The 24,175-nt window shown below is 52.4% G+C and overlaps 2 protein-coding genes across 2 annotated transcripts; one reads left to right on the top strand and one right to left on the bottom strand.

Annotated features, from left to right (window-relative positions):
- Lrwd1 (leucine-rich repeats and WD repeat domain containing 1) lies at window positions 1-13,009 on the top strand. The gene is made up of 15 exons (NM_027891.4): window positions 1-203; window positions 1,342-1,576; window positions 2,025-2,141; window positions 2,630-2,770; window positions 2,996-3,100; window positions 3,647-3,769; window positions 3,849-3,963; window positions 4,513-4,622; window positions 4,894-5,101; window positions 5,540-5,612; window positions 5,714-5,854; window positions 12,117-12,208; window positions 12,320-12,475; window positions 12,563-12,672; window positions 12,760-13,009. The coding sequence occupies exons 1-15, from the start codon at window positions 124-126 to the stop codon at window positions 12,898-12,900; spliced, it is 1,947 nt and encodes a 648-aa protein (NP_082167.2). The 5' UTR covers window positions 1-123; the 3' UTR covers window positions 12,901-13,009.
- A 118-nt stretch (window positions 13,010-13,127) lies between these two features.
- Window positions 13,128-19,384, bottom strand: Polr2j (polymerase (RNA) II (DNA directed) polypeptide J). Its single transcript, NM_011293.2, has 4 exons — window positions 19,270-19,384; window positions 15,991-16,080; window positions 13,812-13,986; window positions 13,128-13,333 (listed from the first exon to the last, which is right to left on the bottom strand). Exons 1-4 carry the CDS (start codon window positions 19,320-19,322, stop codon window positions 13,298-13,300), a joined length of 354 nt encoding a protein of 117 aa, NP_035423.2. The 5' UTR covers window positions 19,323-19,384; the 3' UTR covers window positions 13,128-13,297.
- Between the last annotated feature and the right edge of the window lie 4,791 nt (window positions 19,385-24,175).

The following is a 24,175-nucleotide window of genomic DNA, read 5'->3' as shown; positions in this document are numbered from 1 at the left end:
TTCCTTCCGGTCGCAACGGACTCGCAAAGGGTTTGTTGTGCGCCACCTCCTGGGCTCCCCGGCAGCGGGCCTTAGCGACCGGACTTCGTGGAGGCGCGGGTTCGGTTGAGCCCTCGGCCACCCATGGCTCCTCTCACGCCGCAACTGCTCCTGCAACGTGGGCGACCCAAGACGGATAAGCTGGGGAAGATTCAGAGTTTGAAGTAAGAGCATGTGGGGTTGAAGCGGATCCGGGGCGTGGGGTTCTTCCCCGCCAGGGTGGTTTGATGGGCGGAATGCAAGGCTCAGACCCCTCCGTCTCCTCCTCCTGCCCGGGTTATTCTGTTATCCGGGATTCGAGCCCCAGTCGAATCTCGCGCCAAACGGAGATGTGGGAGATTGGCAGCCAACGCCCGGCGTCAGATAAACTTGGAGCGAACGCCCTTAGCCTTGCGCGGAGTGGAAAGACTGATGAGATACTAAGGGATGTTGAGGGATCCTGTGTAGCACGGAACGGGCTAGCAGGAACTAGTAAAAACAAGAAGGAACTTGGAAGTCTTGGGCTCTAAAGTCATTTTGTTTTGTTTGTTTGCTTGCCTGTTTGTTTTTGAGACAGGGTTTCTCTGTGTAGCCCTGGCTGTCCTGGAACTCACTCTGTAGACCAGGCTGGCTTCGAACTCAGAAATCCACCTGCCTCTGCCTCACAAGTGCTGGGATTAAAGGCGTGCGTGTGCCACCACTGCCCGGCAACAAAGTACTCTTTAAGGGAGGGAAGATGGGCCACAGAAATGATCTGCAGATAAAGGTGCCTGTCTGTCATCAAGCCTGAATTCAATCCCTTGGGCCCAGACAGTGGAGCAAAGCAGCTCCCTAAAACCATGACCCCCTTAATCACGCTTTGATTGTGCCCATTCCTATCCACACACCACACACAGATACATAGACACTCTGTAATACATAGAAAGGTAAGTTAGGAAGTGAGAAGGCTAGAACAGTTGGCATAGCTCAGTTGCTACATTGCTTACTAGACATGCACAGAGCCTGAGTATCCCTAGGGTTCCATCCCTATCAACACCTGAACAGCTCCCAAGGGGTGGCACATGCCTGTCATCTCAGCACGTGGGTAGGGGGAGGAGAGTTAAGTTCAAGGCTTTCCTGGACTACGCAATGAGTTGTGTAGGATGGGATCTCTTGAGTTTTGCGGCCAACCTAGTCTACATAGTTCAGGCTAGCCAAGTCTAAAGCAAGCTTCATGCTTGCACAAGAACTTTGTTGGTGGAAATCCCTCTGGGACAGATGGGGTAATTAATGGGAGGGTCTGGCCCGCTCCCTCAGCTCTCTTGCTCTCTGCCCTCACCCCAGTCTGTCGGGGCTGCAGCTGCTCTCAGAGCACTTGGATCCCAATCTCCTGGGGCGCCTGAAGAAGCTGAGGGAACTTGACCTCTCTAACAACTTGCTGGAGACGCTGCCTGCTAACCTGGGCCTGTCCCATCTGCGCATCCTTCGCTGTACCAACAACCAGCTCGGGGATGTCACTGCCTTGCACCAGTTCCCAGAACTTGAGGAGCTCAATCTGGAAGGCAACCCCTTCCTGACGGTGAGAGGGACCAGGACTCTGTGGGGCAGACTCAGGCTCCATTCCCCCCCCCGCCCCCCCCCCCCCCGTTTCCGTTTTGTTTTGAGACTGGGTCCGATGTAGCACAGGCTGGTTTCAAATTAACTGTGGGTCCGCAAATAGCCTTAAATTTCTGCTCCTCCTGCCTCTGACCTCCTGAGTTCTGACCATGTTCCACAAAGCCCAGTTATGCGGTGCTGGGGACCAAACTCTGGGCTTTGTGCTTGCTAAGCAGGCAGTCTGCCCCCTGAGCTACATACCCACTCCGTTTGGGTTTTTGTTGTTTTGCTTGTTTGAGGCAAAGAGTCTTGCTCTGTAACCCAGACCAACATCAAACTTGAAACGTCCCTACCGTACTCTCCCAAACGTTGAGATTCCAGGCATGCGTCCTTACTCCTTCCTGGCTTTCTGTTATCTCTTCTTCCGTTAGGTCAGTGACAACCTCAAAGTCTCCTTTCTCCTGCCCAAGCTTCGTAAGGTGAATGGCAAGGACACGGCCTCCACCTGCTCACAGGTGGAGAATCTAGATCGGGAGCTGATGGACAGGGTAAGGATGATGGCGTGGGGGTGGGGTCCTTGGTCATAGCAATTGGGTACTGAGTGGGACAGAAGTGGAGTTTTGGAGCTGTGTAACAGAGATTCTTGCCCAGACAGCCTCAGGTCTGAGGTGGTGAGTCTGTTTTTTTTGTTCCTTTCTTTCTGTGTTTGGAGACCCTGTCTCCAAGGTATGCAGCAAGCACAGCAGGACACCAGCGAAGCTAGACTCACAGTGAGCTGGTTTTTGGCACATGCTCTTTCTTGCTTATATAGCCCAGGTGGCCTAGGACTCTTCTGCCTCAGCCCCCCAAGTGTTGGTATCACCACCATGTTCAGTTGAACCAGACTGATTTCAAGTCTAGCTACTAGATATTGAGTAGTTTCTAGAAGGTGGTATAGTCAGTCTACTGTGTGAGCCGGAGGAGTTAGGGTGGAGGTGCTGTGTGTAGCCTGGAGACCCAGGCTGGGCGGGGACGGTTCTGGTCTTTCTTACCGCAGGTCACAGCTCACTGGCAGAAGTTCATAGCCACTGTGAGCCCTGAGGAGGAAACTGACAAGGTGCGGGCTGATTTCATGAGGTCTGCAGTCAGGGATGTGTGTTACGGCCCTGAGTCGCTCATCGAGTTCACGCAGTGGCGGGTACATCATGGAGACTGGGGTTGGGGGGCGTCATGACAGGGGTTTGGTTTTCCTGACTCTCAGTTGTCCTGGAGAAGTTCCTGGTTGTGAGGGGTTGGGGCACTGTGGGGGGTTGGCTGGGTCATTTCCTATGGAGAGGTACAAGCTCCCTGTGAGCAGGTATTTGGGGAGGGGGAGGGGCACCCGAGACTGTGCTCTGCCTGCTGATGGCCTGGCCTCACCCAGGTGCGGATGATCGCCGAGGAACTGGTGGCCTCAGGTGGGGCCCAGGTGCAAGACGCTAAGGTCCCCGTGGAGCATCCCCAGGCTGCAGGTGCCTCCAAGTTCAGGGTGAGCGGTTCCATCCACATGGCTGGGAGAGCCCTGGGTCTTTCTGCACTAGAACACAGATGGCCCTCTGCATAAACTCAGGTGATGCCCAAGTAGAACAGTCAGCCTTCCCTTGCCGTGACCGCATACATGAGGTCATCGATTTACAAGGAAGAAAGGTTGGTTTGGGTTTACAGTTTTACTCCATAGTTCCTTGGTTCTAAGGTTGTTCATATTGTGTCTCTTATGGGGATGGGCTGTGAATCTTGTGGCCATCAAGAACCAAAGAGAGAAAGGGGAGCCAGTGTCCCAGTGCCCCCTTCAAGGGATGCCTGAGTCTCCTCACCTTCACTGTACTCCAGAGTAGCCCCATAGTCTGCTAACCCAGCCTTTTAACCTTTAGGCTCTCGGAGAACATTTTAAGTGCCCAGCCCTAACACGGAGCAAGGTCCCCCTGTGGCCCAGTTCTTGCTTTCCGTGCCTTTGAGAGGGTGTATAGTTCAGTGTGTAGTCAGGGGAGGGACCTTAGGGCATGGTCACATGGTTAAAGTCTCCTTCCTTTCACAGGCCAGAGAGGTGGCTTCAAAACGGCCAGGTAAAGACCCAGTCACCCTTCCTCCCAGCAAGCGAGTGCGTGCTCTCCCACCTGCTCAGGCTGAGGGCAGTCCTATGGGTGCTGATGGAGGGCAGGTAAGCTCCCCACGAGACAGGGGGAGCAGGCCAGAGGGAGCAGGCCAGGGGGCAACCGTGACCACCTGTGTCCCCACAGGCTGCCCTACACCTGGAACCCCTGCACTTCCTGCAGTGTCATAGCAGAAACAACAGCCCAAAGGACCTGGAGACCCAGCTGTGGGCCTGTGCCTTTGAGCCGGCCCGGGAGGAGGGTACGTGTTGGGCCAACGGGCAGTGGGAGGTTTGGGTCATAGGTTGGTGCTCAGCAGGAGATGAGAAATGGAAAGATACCTGGGAAACTCCATGAGATTGATTGATCTCAAGATAGAAAGAGCTGGAGAGATGGCTCCCTGGTTAAGAGTGCTTGCTGCTCTGTAGAGGACTGAAGTTTGGTTGCTAGTGTCTCCCATGGGCAGTTCACAACTGCCAGTAACACCAGCTCTAGGGGATCTGATGCCCTTTTTAGCTTCTGTGGGTATCTGCACTCACACGCGCATACCCCGACATGACACAGGTACAGAACCACTGTTTTAGTTTTTTTAAAGGTAGAAAGGAGGCTGTGGATGTAGTATAGTGGTAGAAACCTCACCTGTCACGTGTGAGGCCCTGAATTCTATTCCCTGTGCCACACAAAAATAAATAAATAAATAAATAAATAAAAATAAAAATAAAAATAATTGAGAGGTGAGGAGGCCAGCAAGGAGGACAGTAGGGAGGAGCTTTATAAAGAAGATGTTTATGTGACTGATCCCATAAAACAGGGCACTCGAGGGCCACATCCCAGACCGTGGCCACATGTGGTGGAGAGGCTGTTTGCGTGATAGACTGCCAGACAGGCCTCGTACTCCATAAGTACAAGGTACCAGGCGAGGTGAGTGCCAGGGTCCCCTTCCTGAAGACTGCCAGGTTCGGGGAAAGGAGCCCTGAGGCTGTTTCCTGTGACTTTAACTATTTTGGTGGGGATAGGACCCAGAGTCTCAGGTCCCCCAGCTCTTCACGGGTGGGGGGGGGGGGGATGTTCCAGACAGGAAACGCTCAGTCCCTATGGCCCTCCTGGGAGCTTCTCTGTGTTCCAGACCAGCCCTCCAGGCAGGCTGCCTCCTGTTCCCTGCTCATGGCTGTTTCCTTCCTTCCATCCTCAGGAGTTCTTCTCAGTGGCCTGGACAGCCCTCACGGTGGTCACCCAGGCAGGCCACAAGAAGCGCTGGAACATGCTAGCAGCTGCAGGCCTCCGCGGCATGGTCCGGCTGCTGCATGTTCGCGCAGGCTTCTGCTGCAGCGTCATCCGGGCCCATAAGAAGGCCATTGCCACCCTCTGCTTCAGCCCCAGCCATGAGACTCACCTCTTCAGTAAGACGCTCACCTCTGGGCTTTCCCAGCAGCCTTTTTTTGCCCTGGTGGCCTTAGGAACTCTTCTGAGGTGGCGGGGCTCAGCGTGCTGGGCCCAGGTAGCATTACTCAGAAGTGAGGTAGCTTCTTGGCCATTCAGGATCTCCGTTCCAGCTTTATTTCTAGCATGCTATGTGGCCTTGAAGTTTCCTAACAACTTGGGCTCCTCTGTGTCTCTGCCTGGCACCAGGGGATTTAACTCTGCCCCTTGGGTATGGTGAGCTCAACAGAGGAGACAGATGTGCACACTAGGTTCAGGCAGGACTGTGGGGACTGTGGGCCTAGGACTTCTTCTCCTAGCCACAGTCTGCCCTTTCTGCCTCTGATAAGCTGGTTGAGTGACCACAGTCGCAGGAGGAGATGGCATTTTCTCAGGGCTCCTTCTCTCCTCTTGCCCAGCTGCCTCCTACGACAAACGGATCATCCTCTGGGACATTGGGGTGCCCAACCAGGATTACAAGTTCCAGGCTAGGTGAGGCCGTGGACTGGGCTGGAGCGGGGAGGGCTGCTGGGGGTAGGGGAGCTACTGGGGTTCATGGCCCATGACTCATGGTTTTCCTTACACATTGACAGCCAGCTCCTCACGCTCAACTGTGGTTCTGTCCCCTTGCGCCTCTGTCCTGTTGCCACCTGCCCAGATGACTTCCTGCTGGCTGGCTGTGAGGGTGGCTGCTACTGCTGGGACGTGCGGCTAGACCAGCCCCAGAAGCAAAGGTGAGGATGCTGGGCTGGACCCAGCTCCATGGGCTGCCTAGAAGCTGTGATCGGGGGCATTCTTGTCACCACCCTACAGCCAATCACTTGAGCCCTAGTCCTGTCCTTCAGTGTGTGACCCTCCTGCCATGGCTGTGACGGAGGGGCAGGTAGTGTATACCCCAGGGCTCAGTGAGAGTAGTGGAGAGAGGATGTACCCAGAGAAGAAGCATTGCTGATGAAGTTTAGTGGCTCATCTGTTCATGTGGTTTTGGTTTTGTTGTTTGACCTGAGAGAGAGACAAAGAGAGAGAGGGAGAGAGAGAGAGAGAGAGAGTGTGTGCGTGCGTGCGTGTGTGTGTGTGTGTGTGCGTGCGTGCGTGCGTGCGTGCGTGCGTGCGTGCGTGCGTGCGTGCGTGCGTGTGTGTGTGTGTGTGTGTTGGGGGGGTTTACATGTGGAGGTTAGAGGGTTTCCTGGACTTGGTTCTCTTTCCACCTTTACGTGAGTTCTGAGGTCAGATTCAGGACGCCATGCTGGCACAGCGACCTTGCCAGTTGTAAGTGTTGCAGCTGGGAAGGGAAAGGCTTCCCCTACAGAAGTTCTGCTCTGGCTTCTGCGACAGTTTGCTCAGTGCAAGTGGACCGGCTGTGCTCCTGCTGGGGATGCTTCCTCAGCAAAAGTGCCACTGACAGTTGTGCTCTGCATGGGCGGTTTCCCCAGCAAAATCTCTGCTCAAGGGAAAGTGTGCTAGGGCTAGGGAAATCTGGGGGCAGTGCCTGGCCCCTGGATCTCCTAGGTCAGGGGTCTGGCCTCTTTCCTGACTTGAAGGTTTTCAAAGTTTACAAAAGGAAAATAAGTATACAGCAGGGAAAGGCCTGGATAGTCAACATTCCCCGTTTTTATTTACTATTGATGAATAGTCAGGGTGGGAGTGGGGCTTCGTTAGACCACATCCTGCTGGCTAGGGGCATCGAGGGCCTGGGAAGAGTCTGGTCTTCACATGAGGGCTAATCCTGTGTTACAACCTACAGGTCTCTGGCTCAGTAGCTTGAGGCCAGTAATCCTGTAGTAGCAACTGGTGCAAAGTCTTACCATTCTTACTTCTTAGAGTTTTATTTATTTATTTATGTATATGAGCACACGGTGCTGTCTTCTGACACCAGAAGAGGGCATCGGATCCCATGGGACCTCTGGAAGAGCAGTCGCTCTTAACCACTGAGCCATCTCTCCAGCCTGAAATTTTTGATGAGAAATCTTTTGTTGTTGAAGAAATCTAGGCAAGAAGTTTATGAGGTTGGATGTGATTAGTAGGATTTAGAAGAGGGGAAAGAGAGGTTAAGGAGGATAGCATCCAATTCCACCCTGGGCTGTCTATGAACCATTGGCCAGAGGCATCGAGATGTTTCTTATGTGTTTGGATATCCATCTCGAGTTGTCGGTACTTGACTCGTTGACATAGAAACGAGATTCCTCCCTGAGGAAGAGACAAGGACCACCTCTCTCTGCTGTAAGTAAATCCAATCTTCAGTGACTTCGTAACATTATGGTAGCCAGTGAGTCTGTTTGGCCCTGGCGGATAAGGATGGTCTGAGCCACCAGCTGGGGATCCTGGATGAACTGAGAGGAAAACCTATGATAACTGGCTGGGAGGTAGCCACCCCTTGGCTCCAGTGGGATGCCAGCAATTATGTGCAGGAAAGGGGATGCGTTGGACCGCTCGGTTATCATGCCATCACGCTGCAGACCCTGAGGGATCGGCCAGGGCTCTTGAACCGGGACACCAACCTGTGTGAGGGTTTGGGAAAATTCGATTAAGAATTTTTTTGAGAGTGCGATTGGCTCGTTTGACCTTGCCTGAAGACTGGGGATGGTGGGGTATGGAAACACCACAGGGTGTTAAAGGCTTTCGCTAAGTTTGAGAGGTAAATTTAAGGCCAAACCTGATTGAAGGGGGGTTGGAACTATGATACGGGGCACTGTGATCTTAGTGGGGAAGCCTCTCTCCATCCTGAGAATGTCTTCCAGGACCAAAAGGTATCTGAAACGTCTAACCGTGGGCATGTGGGTGAGGTTGGGTTGCTGACCCAGGCAGGGATGTGTGGGGAAAGGAGAACTCTGAAGCTCATAGGTGGGATTACAAGTTTGGCAGATTTTACAGGAAGCAGTTATAGTTTTTAGAAAGGGCAGATCCTCGAGGGTAGGCCGTAGAGTGTTTTGATAAAGTGAGACAAAGCCTGGCTCTGAGGGTGGATGTGTTGATTATCTGTGGGTGACGGTGAAGATGTGGACTATAGAATGAGTGCCCTCTGGCATTCACGAGGACCCAGGCCTCCGAAAGCCGCGGCTCCGGCCGCCTCCCCAGCTCATTTATTTCCCTTGGAGATATCGGAATTGTTCTCTTGGCGAGATCCACGGTGGACAGTTCCTGTGGCCGTGGGAAGATAGGAGGCCTCTAGCAGGCCATAATCTGGTCTGGATTGGTTATGGCCCCTCCTTTAGCTGTTAGCAGTCTGTGCTCCTTCCAGTTAGCTGCATGTGACAAGAGACTGTGAAAAGCATCCTTGAGTCTGTAGAAAGGCTTAGGGATGCTCCTTTGCCAGTTGGAAGGTGTGAAAAGAGCATTCATTCAGCTGTTGGTCTGTGGCTCATGCAGGAAGGCCTGTGCTTCAGCCATTATGGTGTCAAAGCAGTAATGTATCTTGCTTTCTGTACTTCTTCGCCATCTGTGTACCTTGTATAGGTGGCCTGAGGTAGCATTCCCTCGTGTGTATAGGGTAAGGCAATCATTCTTTGAGGGTCTCAATGCAGGAATGAGATGGGGAGTATTCCGAGACTGGTCAGGGGGGGGAGATTTGATATAGTAAGAGGTGGCTGAAAGGTAAGTGTTGTGTCTTCTACCAACACTACCTGGAGAGAGAGAATTCGGGAGGGGGTAGTGTTTGGAGAGCCTTGCATGTCAGGAGGTGGACAGGTGGTGAGGAGAGAAGGCAGTGATAGGTGACCCAAAGGTTAACTTCTTCGATTCGCATATAAGAAGTTCAGCTGCAGCCAGAGCTTGCAGACAAGGTACCTATCCTTGGATAGTATGGTCTAAGTTTTTTTCAGTAAGTATGCCATGATGGCAGAGGAAAGTCCAAGTTGGTGACCCAGGACCCTGAGGGCATACCCCTCCTTTTTAGTAACAGAGAGAAAAGTGCAAGTTAAGCTCAGAAAGATAGAAGGCTGGGTCCTGGAGGAGGACCTGGTGAAGCCTATGAAGTGGCTCGTGCATCAGGTAAGGGTCCCAGGGCTGCCTTATGTAGAGGGCAGTCGAGACGAGAGAAAGGAGTCCAAGAGTGTAAGTCGCCAGCTGTCCCTAAGGATAGAATTTAAGGGACTTGAGGAGTGAACAGCTGGACCTTAGAGGGTGAGGCCCGGTATCTCGGGCTGGGCAGAAAGTTTAATAAGGTTAAGGTGTCTGCCTGGCTAATTTGCAGGGATGGACTACAAAGGAAAAGATCATCTACATATTGAATAAGCTTGGATTTAGGAAGGGACAGAGAATAGGTCAGAGTGCAGAGCCTGGCCGAATGGGTATGGGCTGTTCCCGAAACCCTGTGATAAGATGACAGAGTTGGGTAGAGATGATGAGTGTATGGGTCAGTCCAAGTAAAGACAAAGACATTTTGTGATTGCGGGATCCAGAGGAATAGAAAACAAGGCATCCTTGAGGTCTAGGACAGAGAAGTTTGAGATCCCTGAGGGGATGGTAGAGGGGAGACTGTAGAGATTGAGTACTTCAAGGTGGAAGGGAGGTACTGCTGAGTTGGTAAGTCAGAGATCCTGAACTAAGCGATAACTTCCATTGGTTCGCATTGGGGCATTAAAGGGAAGAAGAGAGACACAGAAAATTTGCTTCTGGATAGGTCAGAGATAAGAGGCCTATGTCCCCTGAAGCTTTGGAGAGGAGATGGGTATTGAGCTGGGGTTATATATTTGGTGGGTTTTGTAGTTGAATAAGAAGGGGTGATGTTTGGCTGTAGAGGAGTTTTGGGTGCTCCATGCTTAGGGATCTCCCTGAGAGGCCGGTAAGGGAAAAGGTGTGTCAGCGTGGGGGTTGGAGAGGAGGAGGAGAAGGAGGAGGGGAATGGCTGGCAAATCTGAGGTCAAGCAGATGGGGGAAGCAAAAGAAATGGCAAGGAGACCCCTTCCCAGAAAGGGGGTGGGACAGGGTGGTGCCACTAGGAAGGAATGGATAAAGGGGAGAGGTGTAAGTACAAAGAACGTAGTGGGGTTTGGTGGGCCTGGTAAGGCTGTCTCCTTACTCCGACAACAGGAATGAGGAGAGGCGAGTCTCCAGACTTGGTCAGACCCTGATGTCCAGAAGGAGATTGACCACTCTCTATGATGACCACCTAAGGCTCCCTGTCAGAGACGGTGGTGGTCAGGTCAGGGGAGCTCAGGGCCCCTCAGTCAGACGTAGCCAGACCAAGGAGGTCAGCTGAAGGGCGGTCTGGACTTGATGTCCCTGTGCCATGAGGGACAGGGGGCAGTAAAAACCCTAGTGCCCTTCTTGATGGCACTTTGGACATTGTGAGGGCTCAGACAGGCCTGGGTCCAGGGGCATGGAGGTTCTTCGGCTCTGGGGTTCAGAGAGCCTGGGCTTTTGCCTTGGCTAGCTGAGAGGTCTGAGCCATCATCACATAGTCTTGTTTTCAGACTTTTTCATCTCTGTAGAAAAATAAAACCACTTTTTCCTTTTCTCCATCCCTGCTCCTGGAAGGACAATTCTGAGACTATTTATTTAATAAATGCCTAGGCTACAAGCTTTGGGTCATTCCTGACTAGCTCATAACTCATTACTCTGTCTTTCCCATGGTTAGTTTCCTCTCCACAGCTTCATGCGTAATGAAGTGCAGGGTGAGTCTCCTCCATTCTCTCCTTTGAGCTACGGCTGGTTTACACCCATCTCCTCAGATTGGTCTCCAGCCAATCTCCCTTTTATTCTCTGCTGAGTTCCTCTATGTGGCTGGTTTACAACTGTCTTCTCAGTGTTCCTGGGCAACTCTCCCATGCCTCTATTTCCCAGAATCCTCTCTCCTCCTGCCAGTGTCCCCTACCTATTTCTCGCCTCAGCCCACTGGCCACAGTTACTGACAGGTGTTGCTTAGAAGAGATTCTCTCTCCAGACCTCTCCGATGGTACACCTTAACCCTGACCCTCATACCGTGGAGACTGAGAGAAGTTGCAGCTCATAAGCTCTTTTCCATCCGGTCTTGGGGTCCAGATTGGTGCACTGTAGGAGGGATCCGGTGAAGAGGGCCAGTGCGGCCGTGGCTGGGGGAACCTCCACTTCCAAGAGTAGCACAGAATGGTTACTGGACACTTCCTCAGATGCAGGGAAATATTTTCAGTGACCAAAGGGGAAACTTAGCTAATTGCCACAGGTGTCTGGGAGGGATGCTGAACTATCAGTGAGCCGGAAGGTGAGTCCTGCTGGTGGACTGGAGATGAGGGTCCCAGTGCGGCTCAGACCACAAGGCGGAGCACAGGCACCAGAAGAGCGCATTGAGTCATGGCACCAAACATGGCCATGGTGCAGCTCTGAAGGGAAAGGCTTCTCCTACACAAGCTGGCTCCAGTTGCCCGGAGATTTCCCACAGTGCAGATGTGACAGCTGTGCTCCGGTTCAGGACAGTTTCCCCAGTCGGAGCGAGAGAGCTCTACTCCAAGAGGTATCATGGCATTCAGGAGCCAAGGAATTCCACAGAGTCACACCCCACAGCAAACCTCACACAAGAGATTAGCTGGGAGGGAAAACCCAGGAGAGTGGCAGCCGCTGCTGAGGCCAGAAGCAGCAGAGAACTGGGTAGACCATAGGTTGGGGGGTGGGGTGTTTCCAGGGTGGTCAGAGATTGGTAGGATTTTTTTTTTCTTGCACAGTGGGGCCTGGGCACTTCCCTGCCTTGAGGGGCTGGAATGGCCCTTGTAGTAGTTAGGAAACAGCTGTTAGGGAAGGGGGCACTTTTGTGCCTTGAGGGCTTACAGAGGGATCCACAGCAGGGAACGCTCGAGTCGACTTGAATGACCAAGCTCCCTTCACACAGCTGTTGTCTGTCCTTGGTCGTGGGGAAAGAGGCACTGGAAGCATCTTCTGGCCTACAACCCTGGATGTCCAGCCCCTGGGGACCCTATGATCCCATCCATCCCTGTGACTTCCCTTTAAGACACAGCTAAAGCTCTCTAGGCCAAAACCCAAGCCCCAAGCAGGACCATGCATGGGTAAGGCTAGAATCTTCTACAGGGTGTGTGAGGTGAACTTCATCTTCTCTGAGGACTCCAAGGTGTCAGGACAAAGAGTCGATGGGCTGGCATTTGTGAATGAAGATGTGGTGGGTAAGTGAGCCCAGCTGGGACACCCTGGGCAGGCTGGGGAACGAGGAGGCTGTATTGACAGCTGGCTTGGGCACGCAGCCAGCCTGGACTCTCTCTCTCCTCTCCCTGCAGCCTCCAAAGGGAGTGGACAGGGCACCATCTACCTGTGGAGCTGGAGCCAGACATGGGCAGGCCGGGGCAGACAGTCTGTGTTGCCCGTAGTCATCCTGGTCCGGCTGCAGTGGTCACCCACCAACCTGGCCTACTTTTCACTCAGCACCTGTCCCGGTGAGCCTGCCCACTCTGTTACACTCCCTTTCTGCCCCTGCCCCTCCCCTCCCCAACCCCATCTTAGGCTCCCACTTGCCCTGGCAGGCAAAAACCTCGTGCTGTGTGGGGACGAGGAAGGCAGTGTGTGGATCTATGATGTTGAACACCTCCTGAAAGAGCCTCCACAGGCAACAACTCTGCAGCCCCCAACACAGGTACTGTTGGCACCCTACAGATCCTGGTATCCCTTAGGGCTACTGTTGGGTAGGCAGGAGCCTAGCGCCTTCTTCTTCCCTCCTCAGATCCTGAAGTGGCCTCAGCCAACAGCATTGGGCCAACCAGTGACCAAGACCATGATAAACACAGTCGTGGCCAATGCAGCCTTCACCTACCTCACTGCCCTGACAGACTCCAACATCGTGTCCATCTGGAGGAGATGCTAGTCTGCCTGCACAAGGCAGTGTGTCAGGACATGGCTTGTTAGCTTGGGCTAATGGGAGAGGGCTTTGTACCAGTGAGTATTTTTTATTAAATTCTCTATTGTAGAGTGGAGGCCAGTGGGAAATGAGTGTAGTCACACAGGCTCCACTGGGGTTTCTACCTTGGTTAACTCAGGCAGGCCCAGCAGCCTGTGGTTCAGGTCTGAGTGACAGTCCACACACTGCACAGCCCCATTTTCTGCTCTGCTTTTATTAGGAAAACAACAGTCTATGTACAGAATGGGGCAGAGCCCCGTGCCCAGCTAGAGAGCTGAGAGTGGCTGTCGCCATGTGGTAAACTGAAGGGCCCTGAGGAGTATGTGCCAGCCTTCCAGCCACTAAGCAACGCTTCTTTCAGCTGCTACTCAATTCCTTCTTGCTTGTCCTTGATGGCCACCTGAGGGGGACAAAGGCAGTGACTACACTGGAATGACTCCAGCATATTGGTGCAGCACCAAGACACTGGGGCTGCAGTCCTTGCAAATGCAACACTCCAGAGGACACGGCAGGGGGTGGACCAGTCTCCAAAGGCTCCAGGTACCTCAGCAGGCTTCCCCCACCCTGCCCTGTGGCATCTGCTTGCTAGGGAGCCAACTGGGACATGCCTGCCCAGTGGGGTGAAACCTCAAAGGAGGCTTACCTTACACGGAAACCCCAGACCAAGAACTGTGCTACCCTGGGAAGAACGGCTAGACAAGAGCCTGGAGTCTCTGGGGCCTTACGAACCAGAGTAGCCAGTGGCAACGGTGGTTTTGTGCTAGGTAAACACTGCACTATCAAGCTACACCCAACCCAGCCCCTCACTGGGGACTCTAAGTGTGCTGGGGCAGCTCTACTACTAAATCATACAACATAAGTCAACAGCCGCTCCTCACCCGGAATCGCTCCTCCAGAAGGGAGAGCTCGCTGATGAGGTCTGTGATGGCGTTGGTGAAAGCCTCCTGGGGACTGTAGTCTGGGGTGGTCTGCACACGAATGATGATCTTGTGCTCCAAGGGGTGAGGGACTTTGTAGCCAGCAAACAGCACCTGCGGGTCCTTCAACAGCTGCCTGAGAAATGCAGAGTTCACAGTGAGGGAGGTCAAACCTGGCAGGCTTGCTAACCAGAGTAGCCCCCACCCACAGTTGTGAATAAGTACGTGTGGTGCAGGCCTTCGTCTTAGCTCCTCGGAGGACTGTAAGTTCAAGACCAGCCTAGGCAGCTAAAAAAAAAAAAAAACAGCTTGGGGGTGGGGGGTCGGGGTGGAGAGATGATGATTCAGCAGTTAAGAGCACTGACTGCTCTTCCAAAGGTCCTGAGTTCAATTCCCAGCAACTACATGGTAGCTCACACCCATCTGTAATGGCATCTGACGCCCACTTCTGGTGTGTCTGAAGACAGCTACAGTGTGCTCATACATAAAGATAAATCTTTAGAGGAAAAAGCAGTTGGGGATGTAGCTCAGTGGTGGAGTACTTGCCTAACATTCATGAGGCACTGGAGTGAGGAAAAATCAAGTTAGAGGGACCCAAGACCATATCTATAAGGGTGAAGGCCCCTGGCATCTTTCACCACAGAAACTGAGACCCCATGACAGTGGCTGCAGGCTGCTCCTAAGCTAAAACATACATGGCCCCATCCCTAGGTATAGTAAGCAGGTACAACTCGCCCTGCCAAACATATCTGAAGAGTTGTAGAATTAGGGGCTGGAGATGGCTCAGCAGTTAAGAGCAGTTAAGTGTAGCCTGGCTACACTTCCAAGACCTACATAGTGGCTCGCATCTAACCCTAGTCCCAGGGGATCCAGCACTCTCTTAAGGCATCTTAGGACCCATATGGTACTCAGCCATACATGCGGGAAAAGCACCCATACACGAGTTGCAGACTGGACTGGAGAAATGGCACGGTCACGGAGCACCTACTGCTCTTGTAGACAGTAACTCACAACTGCCTGTAACTGTGGCGGCAGGGCTCCGACACCCTCTTCTGGTTGGTCAGACACATAATATAGACTGCAGCTTTTTAAGCTGCAGGTTGAGCTAGAGAAATGGCTTAGTTAAGAGGTTCCTAGCACCCGCGTGGCAGCTAACAACCATCTGACTCTGGAGGATCTAGTGCCTTCTGACCTTCATGGGGAACAGGCACACATGAAAGGATATGGAGGCAAACCTTCATTAAAAAGATTGTTTCCTTTTTTTTTTTTTTTTAAATTTACTGCTCTTGCAGAGGACCCAAGTTCAATCTTCAGCACCCATGGCCCATGGGAGCCATTCCTGTTCCAGGGAATTCAAAACCTTAGAGGGCAATCACACTGAAGGGGAAAAAAAAAAGTGAGCCGGGCAAACACACGCCTTTAATCCCAGCACTCAGGGCAGAGGCAGGCAGATCTCTGACTTTGAGTCCAACCTGGTCTACACAGTGAGTTCAAGGACAGCCAGGGATACACAGAGAAACCCTGCCTTAGAAAAAAGTTGGAGGCTAAAGAAGAGTTGCGGGTATCACAAGTCCCCATCAAATCCCTCAAATGCAGATGCTTCTGCTGGTGGCCTTTTATTTTTTATTTTTGAGACAGGGACTTGGCTGTGTTGGAGCTCACTATGTAGATGAGGCTGGACTCAGAGATCTGCCTGCCTCTGCCTCTGCCTCCTGAGAGCTGAAATTAAGGCTGTCACAGTACACTGCCTCTTAATGCTCATTAAAATCCTGCTTTGCTAGAACTCCCTGACTTGATGTGAACCAAAAGACCGAGGGGCAATTGCTGGGGCTCCCTGCACAGTCATATTACATAAATAGGCCAGCCAACACGCAGCTGGGATTCCAGCAGAGGCAAGGAGGATCAGGAGGCCATAATCAGGTCCTCTCACACAGTGAGTCTGAGGCCAGCCTACACTACACGAGGCCCCAACACAGAAACTTCTTCTGTGAACAGACCTGTCAGACCAGGTTGGAAAAAGTATCTGAACTGATTTACTGTAGCACAGAGGAGAGAATGGACTGTCAGAGGACGTGTGCTCGGCCTCCAGAGCCCTGCTGATACTGACAGAGGACCCCGGCCGGCCGTGCGGAAGACTTACGATTTAATGATGTTCCCCAGAGTGTGGTCTTCTTTGTTGATGGTGAACAAGCAGGCGTTGGGAACCTTAGTGTCCTTGTTAATGGTGATTCTGGAAGAGACGGCGGGAAGAGCTCAAGCCCACATCCAGCCTCGGGCGTGATACTGGCCCTCAGCCAGCCATGTGCCCTGGGGGTCACCATGTCCCCATCTGTGGTCAAATATTCTTGAAACTGCAGTTGGGCTGTTCCCACTACCTCAGAAATAAGGTACCTGGCCCTTCCCCACTGATGAACAGTTCCCTAAACTAGCTCTTGACTAAATTTTTACTTACAGGACATGAACCAACTAGTTGTAGTAGCATACGCCTTTGATCCCAGCATCTAGAAGGCAGAGGCAGGTAGATCTTTGAGTTTGAGGCCAGCCTGGGCCACACAGAAAACCCGTCTTGGAGTGGGTACAGGGGAGAGACCAGGAGACACTTAACCCCCAAGGCCCCTCACAATCAAGGTAGGCCCAGGTCTATCATTCTGCAAGCCCTACTATCTATCCCCAATGGCTACTGGAGTTGCACCTTGGGTTTTGAGCGTGCTAAGCAAAGCCCTCAACCACTGAGCTACAGGTCTAGCCCTGGGAGGCCTTTTTCAGTCTACTCACCAGTAAAGGACTCAGAGCTCTGGCATGGTTCAGTGGCCAACCATTAACCTCCCATGTGTAAGTCTCTGGGTCTCATCTCCACCACTCCCACCGTCCAAACAATAAACAAGGTAGGCCTGCCTGGTAGTTCAGACCAGTAATCCCAGCAATTTGGGAGGCTGAGGCAGGAGGATAGAGAAACACCTCAGCCATCACCCTGGCCTTTCTCTTTGCTTAAGGTAGAATCTCATTTGCCAATGGACACACTGTGCTTGTCTCCACTTCCCATGCCCCTGGAGAAACACTGGAAGCAGAACTCAGATCTACACACAAGTCCTCAGCATGACAATCAATCAATCAATAAATGCTAACAAGGAACCGCCTCTCCCCTGTGATGGCCTCCTATTTATATACCAGGGAGCATGGACTTAGCAGTCCTTGTTTTTGTTTGTTTTTTTTGAGACTACATTTCTTCGTACTTGATCTGTAGACCAGGCTGGCCTTGATCCCCCTGCCTCTGCCTCCCAAGTGCTGGGATTAAAGGTGGATTAAAATCCACCGCTCAGTTAAGGATTGCTCCTTTTTTCAAACTCGGTACACAAATATTTTCTTACTTTGTCCACGCCTGTCTGAGATAAGAGGACAACCTGTAATTGTCAGGTCTCTCCTGGTACCATAGTGGTCCCAGGGACTGAACTCAAGTCATCAGGCTTGCCTGCGGGTGCCTGCGCTCAAGCCATGTTGCCAGCCCAGAACATGGATGTTTTGGACCTGATTGTCCTTTTCTGGGAGCCTGTCTACTGCACCAAGGGTTGTTATCAGCATCCCTTGCTGCTATCCACCCGCTGCCAATACCAACGTGCCTGGGACAACCAGAACCTTTTCCAGATGGCCAAATGCTCTTGCTCATGGGACAACAACCGGGCTCTCAGTTGAGAATATGCCCCCAAGGAAGGCTGAAGTAGCTATCAAATGTCAATCACAAAACCCTGCCTCTTAGGAATGAGCAGTGTCGGCTACAGGTCTGCAGTGTACACTGTACTGGCAAACTCGGAGGATCTTGAAGAACTTCATTATTTATTGACTGATTGATACAGGGATGAAATGAGCCCCGTGCATGCTAGGTAAGCAATCTACCACTGGGGTATACCTCTGAGAGGCCAAATCTACTCCATCTTGGGACCTGCTACCTCCATCTTAAAGAAAAAAAAAAAAGCCGGGCGTGGTGGTGCATGCCTTTAATCCCAGCACTCTGGAGGCATTGGCAGGCGGATTTCTGGGTTTGAGGCCAGCCTGGTCTACAAAGTGAGTTCCAGGACAGCCAGGGCTATACAGAGAAACCCTGTCTTGAACCCCCCCCCCCCCCCGCAAAAAAAGCCTGAGAACTTGACCTACAGCAGAACCCAAGATGCAACCAAGTACCAGGAAGGACCTCACGGCTTGTCCCTTGGCCCATACCCCAGAGTTACTCCCTAGCAACAGTTAATCAAAGATTAGTCTGGTTGCTTCAGATCTACTTTCAGATAGTTTGTGATTGTTCATCTCCCTTCACAGCACCACCTGTCAGCTTACAACAGACATTCAGTTAGATACCTGCCAAGCTCCATACCCCGTCACTCCCACTCCCTAGAAAACCTTGTCCTGGGTTCAAGGCTGCTCTGCCTTCTCTTCCTGTCCTGTTGTGTCAGGGTTGGGTTGGAGGAGAGCCCAAGCCCGAGCTTGTGATAAAGAGACCCTAATGGAAACGGCTCCTTAATGATCTTTTGGGGTTCACAAACGATTCCTAGCACACCTCCATACCTTTTTCCCACTGAGATAGAGACTAAGCTGACTTCCAAGAAGGGGCACACACACGAGAGAAGGGTTACACAAGAGAGAAGGGTTCGTAGCAAACTTTGAGTCATCAAAAGAGTGTATTTGGCTACCATTAAGACAATTACATAAAGCCAGAGCCGGTGGCTCAGGCCGTTAATCCCAGGTAGAAGCAGGTGGATCGCTGAGTTTGAGGCTAGTCTGGTCTGCAAAGCTCGTTCCAAGACAGTCAAGGAGGATACACAGAGAAACCCTACCTCCAAAAGACAATTAGATGCTTAATCTCTAAACCTGTAGCCACTCGAGTGCAAAGTACTTCCCCCTGCTCTCTGAATGCACACAGACCCAACTTGCGTCTGTCTTACTTTCTTAGCGCTCTCTTCCTCTGAACCCTCCTGCTTAAGCCCATATTAAAGTATCTTTAATTAAAAACCCACCAATCCTGCTTCACTAAACCGAAGAGTCCTGAAATTCTTTTTAGCGTGGAGCCACGAACCCGGGTTTGGCCTAAGTCGGGATCCCTGAAAATCTAGGAGAAACCCTCAGGTTGCTGAGGAGTGTAAGAGAGCTGTGTCTCTGTCCCTTCACAGCTGTCATCATGAACCAAGTGTCTGGAGCAAGACACTCCATGTCCCAGAGCCTCCGATTTCCCACTGCAAAATGCATGCACGCGCCAGTGCTTCGCGCCGCTGCCTGAAGCTGGGCAGACTCGCATTGAGCAGCACGGAAGACTCAAAGCAAAGCCCGCCTCCCGCCTCGGTTTCCCCAGACAGGAGCAGTGCGGCGCTCCAGCGGAGCTGACGGCCGGCAGGCTCCTATGCAACCGTCCCCGCCTCCGCCGGCCTCCACTTACTTCTTCTCGCCCTCGAAGAGCAAGAACGACTCGAAGGCCGGAGGAGCGTTCATCCTAGCGCCGCGCTCTCGCTCCCCGACACCAACCCACAGTCTCCTTCCGCCAACAGAGCCCCGAAGCGCGACCACTTCCGGATTTCTCAGCCGCAGCCAATCAGTGTAAGCACCTGGCCCCCGCCCCCTAGCGGCTCGGATGACCTAATGCAGGCGCAGGCAAGGCTGAGGGCGAGCCGTGCGCATGCGTCAGTTTAGAACCCTTGTTCGAGGCGTCCATGCTGAGTGTTTTGGCGCGTGCTCCCGCGCCCGGAGTTGAGCCACCTGTAGCTGGCTCCCCGGTACCGACTGAATGGGACTAAGAGTCTAAGTGGGCTGCTGCTGCAGGACCCCCGGGTGGGCCGACACTGGCGGACTTATGAGGCCTTCTAGATGAGGACCAGTGGAGCAAGAAGGGATGTAAAGGTTGGGGAGGAGCTTGGGGTACCAGCGCATCTTCTCTTGAGCACACAGGTAACTAAAAACACGATGAAAGCTTTGCACCTCGCCATTTTTCAGCGGTCTCTGTAGCAATCTTTTATTTTTCCTATTTTTAAAGATTTTTATTTGCATATCTTGTATGGGCACGTATATGCAGGTGCCTTTGGAGACCAGAAGAGGGTTGGGTCACCTGGAGCTGGAGTTACAGGTGGTTGTGAGCCCCCCCTGCCCCAGTGGGTGCTGGGAACCGAACTCCAGTCCCCTGCAGGAGCAGTAAGACCCTTAACTGCTGAGCCATTTCTCCAGCCTCCCTGATGGCTCATCTTGTCAACCGGATGAAATTTAGAATCATCCTAGAAACAAACCCCTAGGAGGGGCCAGCAAGACAGCCCAGTGGGCAAGGGGGAGTGTGACCAAATCTGATTACCTAAATTCAGTCCCCAGAACCCACGTGGTGGTAGAGAACAGACTTCTCCGACCTCCCTTCACGGTATGCATTTACACATGTGTGCACTCACAATAGAGAATAATAATCATAACCATAATAAAGAACGTTTGGTTGTCTTTGGGATTCTAGACAGATTTGACTGAGGAAGACAGACGTGTATGGCATCATCCTAGAGGCTCAGGAGTCAGACTACAGCTTCCTGGCGCAGATGCAGTGTGCTTGGCTGCCTGGGAATCCTGTTGCTATGACATCTGCATTGTATACCCTTCCTTAAGATGCTTCTGGTTGGTTGTTTTTTTGTTTTTTTTTTTTGGGGGGGGGGTTCGAGACAGGGTTTCTCTGTGTAGCCCTGGCTGTCCTGGAGCTCACTTTGTAGACCAGGCTGGCCTCAAACTCAGAAATCCGACTGCCTCTGCCTCCCGAGTGCTGGGATTAAAGGCATGGACCACCACGCCTGGCTGCTTCTGGTTGTTGTTGTCTTGGTTTTGTTTGTTTTTCAAGACAAGTGTTTCTCTGTGCAACCCTGGCAGTCCTGAAACTTGCTCTGTAGATCAAGCTGGCATCGAACTCAGAAAGCTGCCTGCCTCCATCTCCAAGAGTGCTGGCATTAAAGGCGTAAGCCAGCAGCACCAGGACTTCTGTTCAGTTTTCAGACACAACAACAAGAACAGTAACTAATACAGACTCAGTCTCCCAAGCGTTGGAGCCACAGGCATGAGCCATCCTGTCCATTGGTATCTGAGTGCTGAAGCACCACTGGGTGATGGAAGTGTCACAGGAATCAAGCGAAGACGATGATGTCAGGTCCTGGAAGGCTCTGGGGCCCTTCGCATGCTGGGTCACACTCCACTTTGCCTCTGCACATGGGCATATTACTTCTGGAGTGTCAAAGTAGTGATGCCTAAGCCAGCTCAGCCACCTTCAAGGCTGAAGGTACAAAGATAATGCAGGCACCTTGCTCAGCTCTTACGTCTCCAACTGGGAGGAAGACGAGGAGGAGGAAGAGGAGGAAGCAGAAGCTGTTGCTGCCACAGCCCAAGGTTCCCCTGTCACAGCCCAAAACTTGCATCCACTTAATAATCTAGGAACAGAGATCCTGGAGAGCGGAGCTCCCCATGAGGTCATCAGGAATGCTAGTTATCGCATGGGACCGAGCTTAACTCCTCGAGCAATAGGGTTTTCTCCAGGCCACTCTGTGAGCCAAGGCTGAGATTAGGAGAAGGCAGACCAATCCCATGTGATTATGATACCCTTAGTCCCTCCTCTCCCCTCAACCAAAAGCTTCCGAGTGCCCGCAAGACAGACCTGGTAGTGTTACCAGAATTCCTCCCCTGCGTGGGCTTCATGTCTCCCCTTTTCCTAAGTCCCAGTGATAAACCACCAAAGTTCCCCCTGGGGAGTCACTGAGGTTCCCAATCTTACAAGGGAGGGATAATGGACAGAAGTATGGAGGACCCCAAAGAAGTCTAGCATGGGTGATGGCTTCCCCATAGTCACATAGATGGGGTCCCCAACTGTTAGCCTTCTACGTCCTATATACTCAGTCACTTCCCTGAGGCCCCTCAAAAGGCAAGTGCAATTAGAGCAGAATTGCATACAAATGACCTTTATCCATTCCAATGAGGGAAGACCCACAGTTACCAAACTAGAGGTGGGCTCTTGCAAGCAGGCACAACTGATGATGATGGTGGCTGCTTCAGAAGTCACTGGACCCCTTTATCTGTCCCTTCTCCTGATGTACCACCACACTGAACAAACATCCTCTCTACTTTTCCCCAGCACTCATCGTAACTGGCAGCAAAGGACCCGGGCCTGGCCTAGCTGCACGGCTCTCAAGTCAGGGCTTTTGTACTAAAACCCTGGAGACCTGTGTGCCATCCCTCTGTGGGACGGATTACCACTGTACCACCCTAGTTTAGTATTAAGGTTCCACCTGGAGTTTGGCCACCACCACTGTGTCCCACTTGATCTATAAGGATAAAAAAATGTCATTTAGAGGGATCAGATCAAGAGGCTAAGATCTCAGTAGGGGGAGGAATGCCAGGTGAAGATGACTTCCTTGTCTGCAGGGAACTTTGTGGAGCAGACCTAATCAAGAGTTAATTACTCTGGCAATGCTGGGGGCGTGGCTCAGTACTAGACCCCCTGCCAGGAATCCTCCATTGTGGGGCTGGGGGTGTGGCTCAGTGGTAGAGCTCCTGCCTAGAATCCCCCAATGAGGGGCTGGGGGCGTGGCTCAGTGGTAGAGCCCCTGCCTAGAATCCCCCAGGGAGGGGCTGGGGGCGTGGCTCAGCGGTAGAGCCCCTGCCTAGAATCCTTTACTGAGGGACTGGGGTGGTGGCTCTTGTAGAGCAGCCTCCTGCCCAATTTATACAGTGCTGGGGCTCAGACCCAGGGACCCAGGCCCTCATGCATGCTAGATAATCACCTTAACTGGACTGGGGTTTGCTGTTTGGTTTTTGTTTTTTGTTGTTTTTCCAATGATTTTCATTTTGTTTGTTTGTTTTTACTGAAACAGGGTCACACAATATAGCCCATTGATGGCCTCAAACTTGAACTCCTCCTGCCTCAGCTTCCCGAATGCTGGGATATAGGTGTGTGTCATCACGCCCAGCTTCTGAGTGTGCGTTTGTGTTGGCTGAACTGCAAATGAAACCCAGAATCTTACATATGCCAGGCAGTTGCCCCATCACTGAGCTACATCGCCAACCTGAGCGTGGTTTGAGCGAGTGACCATTTGAATTCAGGCATGGCCGCTTGGTTGAGCCTGTGATGCCAACAACGGCATGCAGAACGGAGTCAGGAGGGTCAGTTCAAGGTCATCCTCAGCTCCACAGCCGAGTTTGAGGGCAGCCTGGACTAAGAGAGACTCTGTCTCAAAAATAAAGGTGCTTGCTGAGCACACACGGAGCCCTACGTTTAATTCCCAGCTCTGCATAAACTCTGCATGGTTCACACCTGTAATTCCAGCACATGAGAGGTAGAGGAAGGAAGATCGGGAGTTCAGGGTCATCCTTGGCTATAAAACAAGTTTGGGGTTATCCTGGGTATATGACTAACCTTGTCTTAATTCTTCTAGAAAAAAATATAAACAATACATCAGCCGAACTAGGAGCTGAATCCCCCCCCCCCCCCCACTCTTCCCTCTGTGGGAGACGCAGAGCTGTGGCCAGGAGCCAATACTGTGGAAAAGCTAGCCATTTAGACACAGCCCACAGGAAAGCCACTGGCTGAGTCTGTGTAGAACAGTTCTCAGCCGGTGGGTGGAGACCTCCTCATGGGGGTCAAACGACCCTTTTCCGGGCGTGGCATAAAATCATCAGAAAACACAGATATTTACATTATGATTGATAAGAGTAGCAAAATTAGTTATGAAGTAGCAAGGAAAATAATGCTATAGTTGGGGGCTCGCCGCAACACGAGGAACTGTATTGAAGGGCCGCGGCATTAGGAAGGTCGAGATGAATACCTCCTGGGATTCTCATTTTCAAAGGCATGAGTGCCCTGCCCACCCTGAACCTGGAAGCAGTAGCTGACCAGCCATGAGAGCAGCACAACGCATGGCCTGGGTCTCGTGAGGGAAGGCAGGGAAATGGCAGGAGCTCTATCCACTTCCGACAACCCCGTGCCCAATCCAGCTGCCCATCAGCACAGCCTCACGCCCCTCTCAGACCCTGAGCAGAGGGGCTGGAAACTTGGCCCGGTAACCCACGGAAGATGGAAGGGGCCACTGTGACCCAGCCCTGCCGTGCTATGCAGTCTGTAGGGATGCCCTAAACAGAGGAGCTTGGTGTGGCATCTGTTTCTGGCTGGGAAGAGCCATTAGGCTCCAGAGCTGAGAGGACGGAGGGGGTGTGGAGAGGAGTGTGGGATAGGAGCTGCGAGTTTTAACAGGCCTGGCCCCAGGTAACCTAGAACCTGCAGCAAGGCTGCACTGGTGACCCCAGCTCTCAGTCAACCCCCCGTCCCTACATAGGGTCTCTTG

This window comes from Mus musculus, chromosome 5 (assembly GCF_000001635.26).
Source record: "Mus musculus strain C57BL/6J chromosome 5, GRCm38.p6 C57BL/6J".
Classification (NCBI taxonomy): Eukaryota; Metazoa; Chordata; class Mammalia; order Rodentia; family Muridae; genus Mus; species Mus musculus.
Note: the sequence above shows the minus strand (reverse complement) of the source record. Positions and strands in the feature narration are given on the sequence as shown.

What these genes read in the sequence shown, in the direction of transcription:
- Polr2j (NM_011293.2), bottom strand. Translation starts at nt 19,322, where the DNA reads ATGAACGCTCCTCCGGCCTTCGAGTCGTTCTTGCTCTTCGAGGGCGAG. An exon ending in CTGGGGAACATCATTAAATC is followed by an intron (nt 13,987 to 15,990) that starts GTAAGTCTTCCG and finishes TGCATTTCTCAG; the next exon opens with GCAGCTGTTGAAGGACCCGC. An exon ending in TTCTGGAGGAGCGATTCCGG is followed by an intron (nt 13,334 to 13,811) that starts GTGAGGAGCGGC and finishes TGTCCCCCTCAG; the next exon opens with GTGGCCATCAAGGACAAGCA.
- Lrwd1 (NM_027891.4), top strand. Translation starts at nt 124, where the DNA reads ATGGCTCCTCTCACGCCGCAACTGCTCCTGCAACGTGGGCGACCCAAG. An exon ending in GGGAAGATTCAGAGTTTGAA is followed by an intron (nt 204 to 1,341) that starts GTAAGAGCATGT and finishes CCCTCACCCCAG; the next exon opens with TCTGTCGGGGCTGCAGCTGC. An exon ending in TGGGTGCTGATGGAGGGCAG is followed by an intron (nt 3,770 to 3,848) that starts GTAAGCTCCCCA and finishes GTGTCCCCACAG; the next exon opens with GCTGCCCTACACCTGGAACC.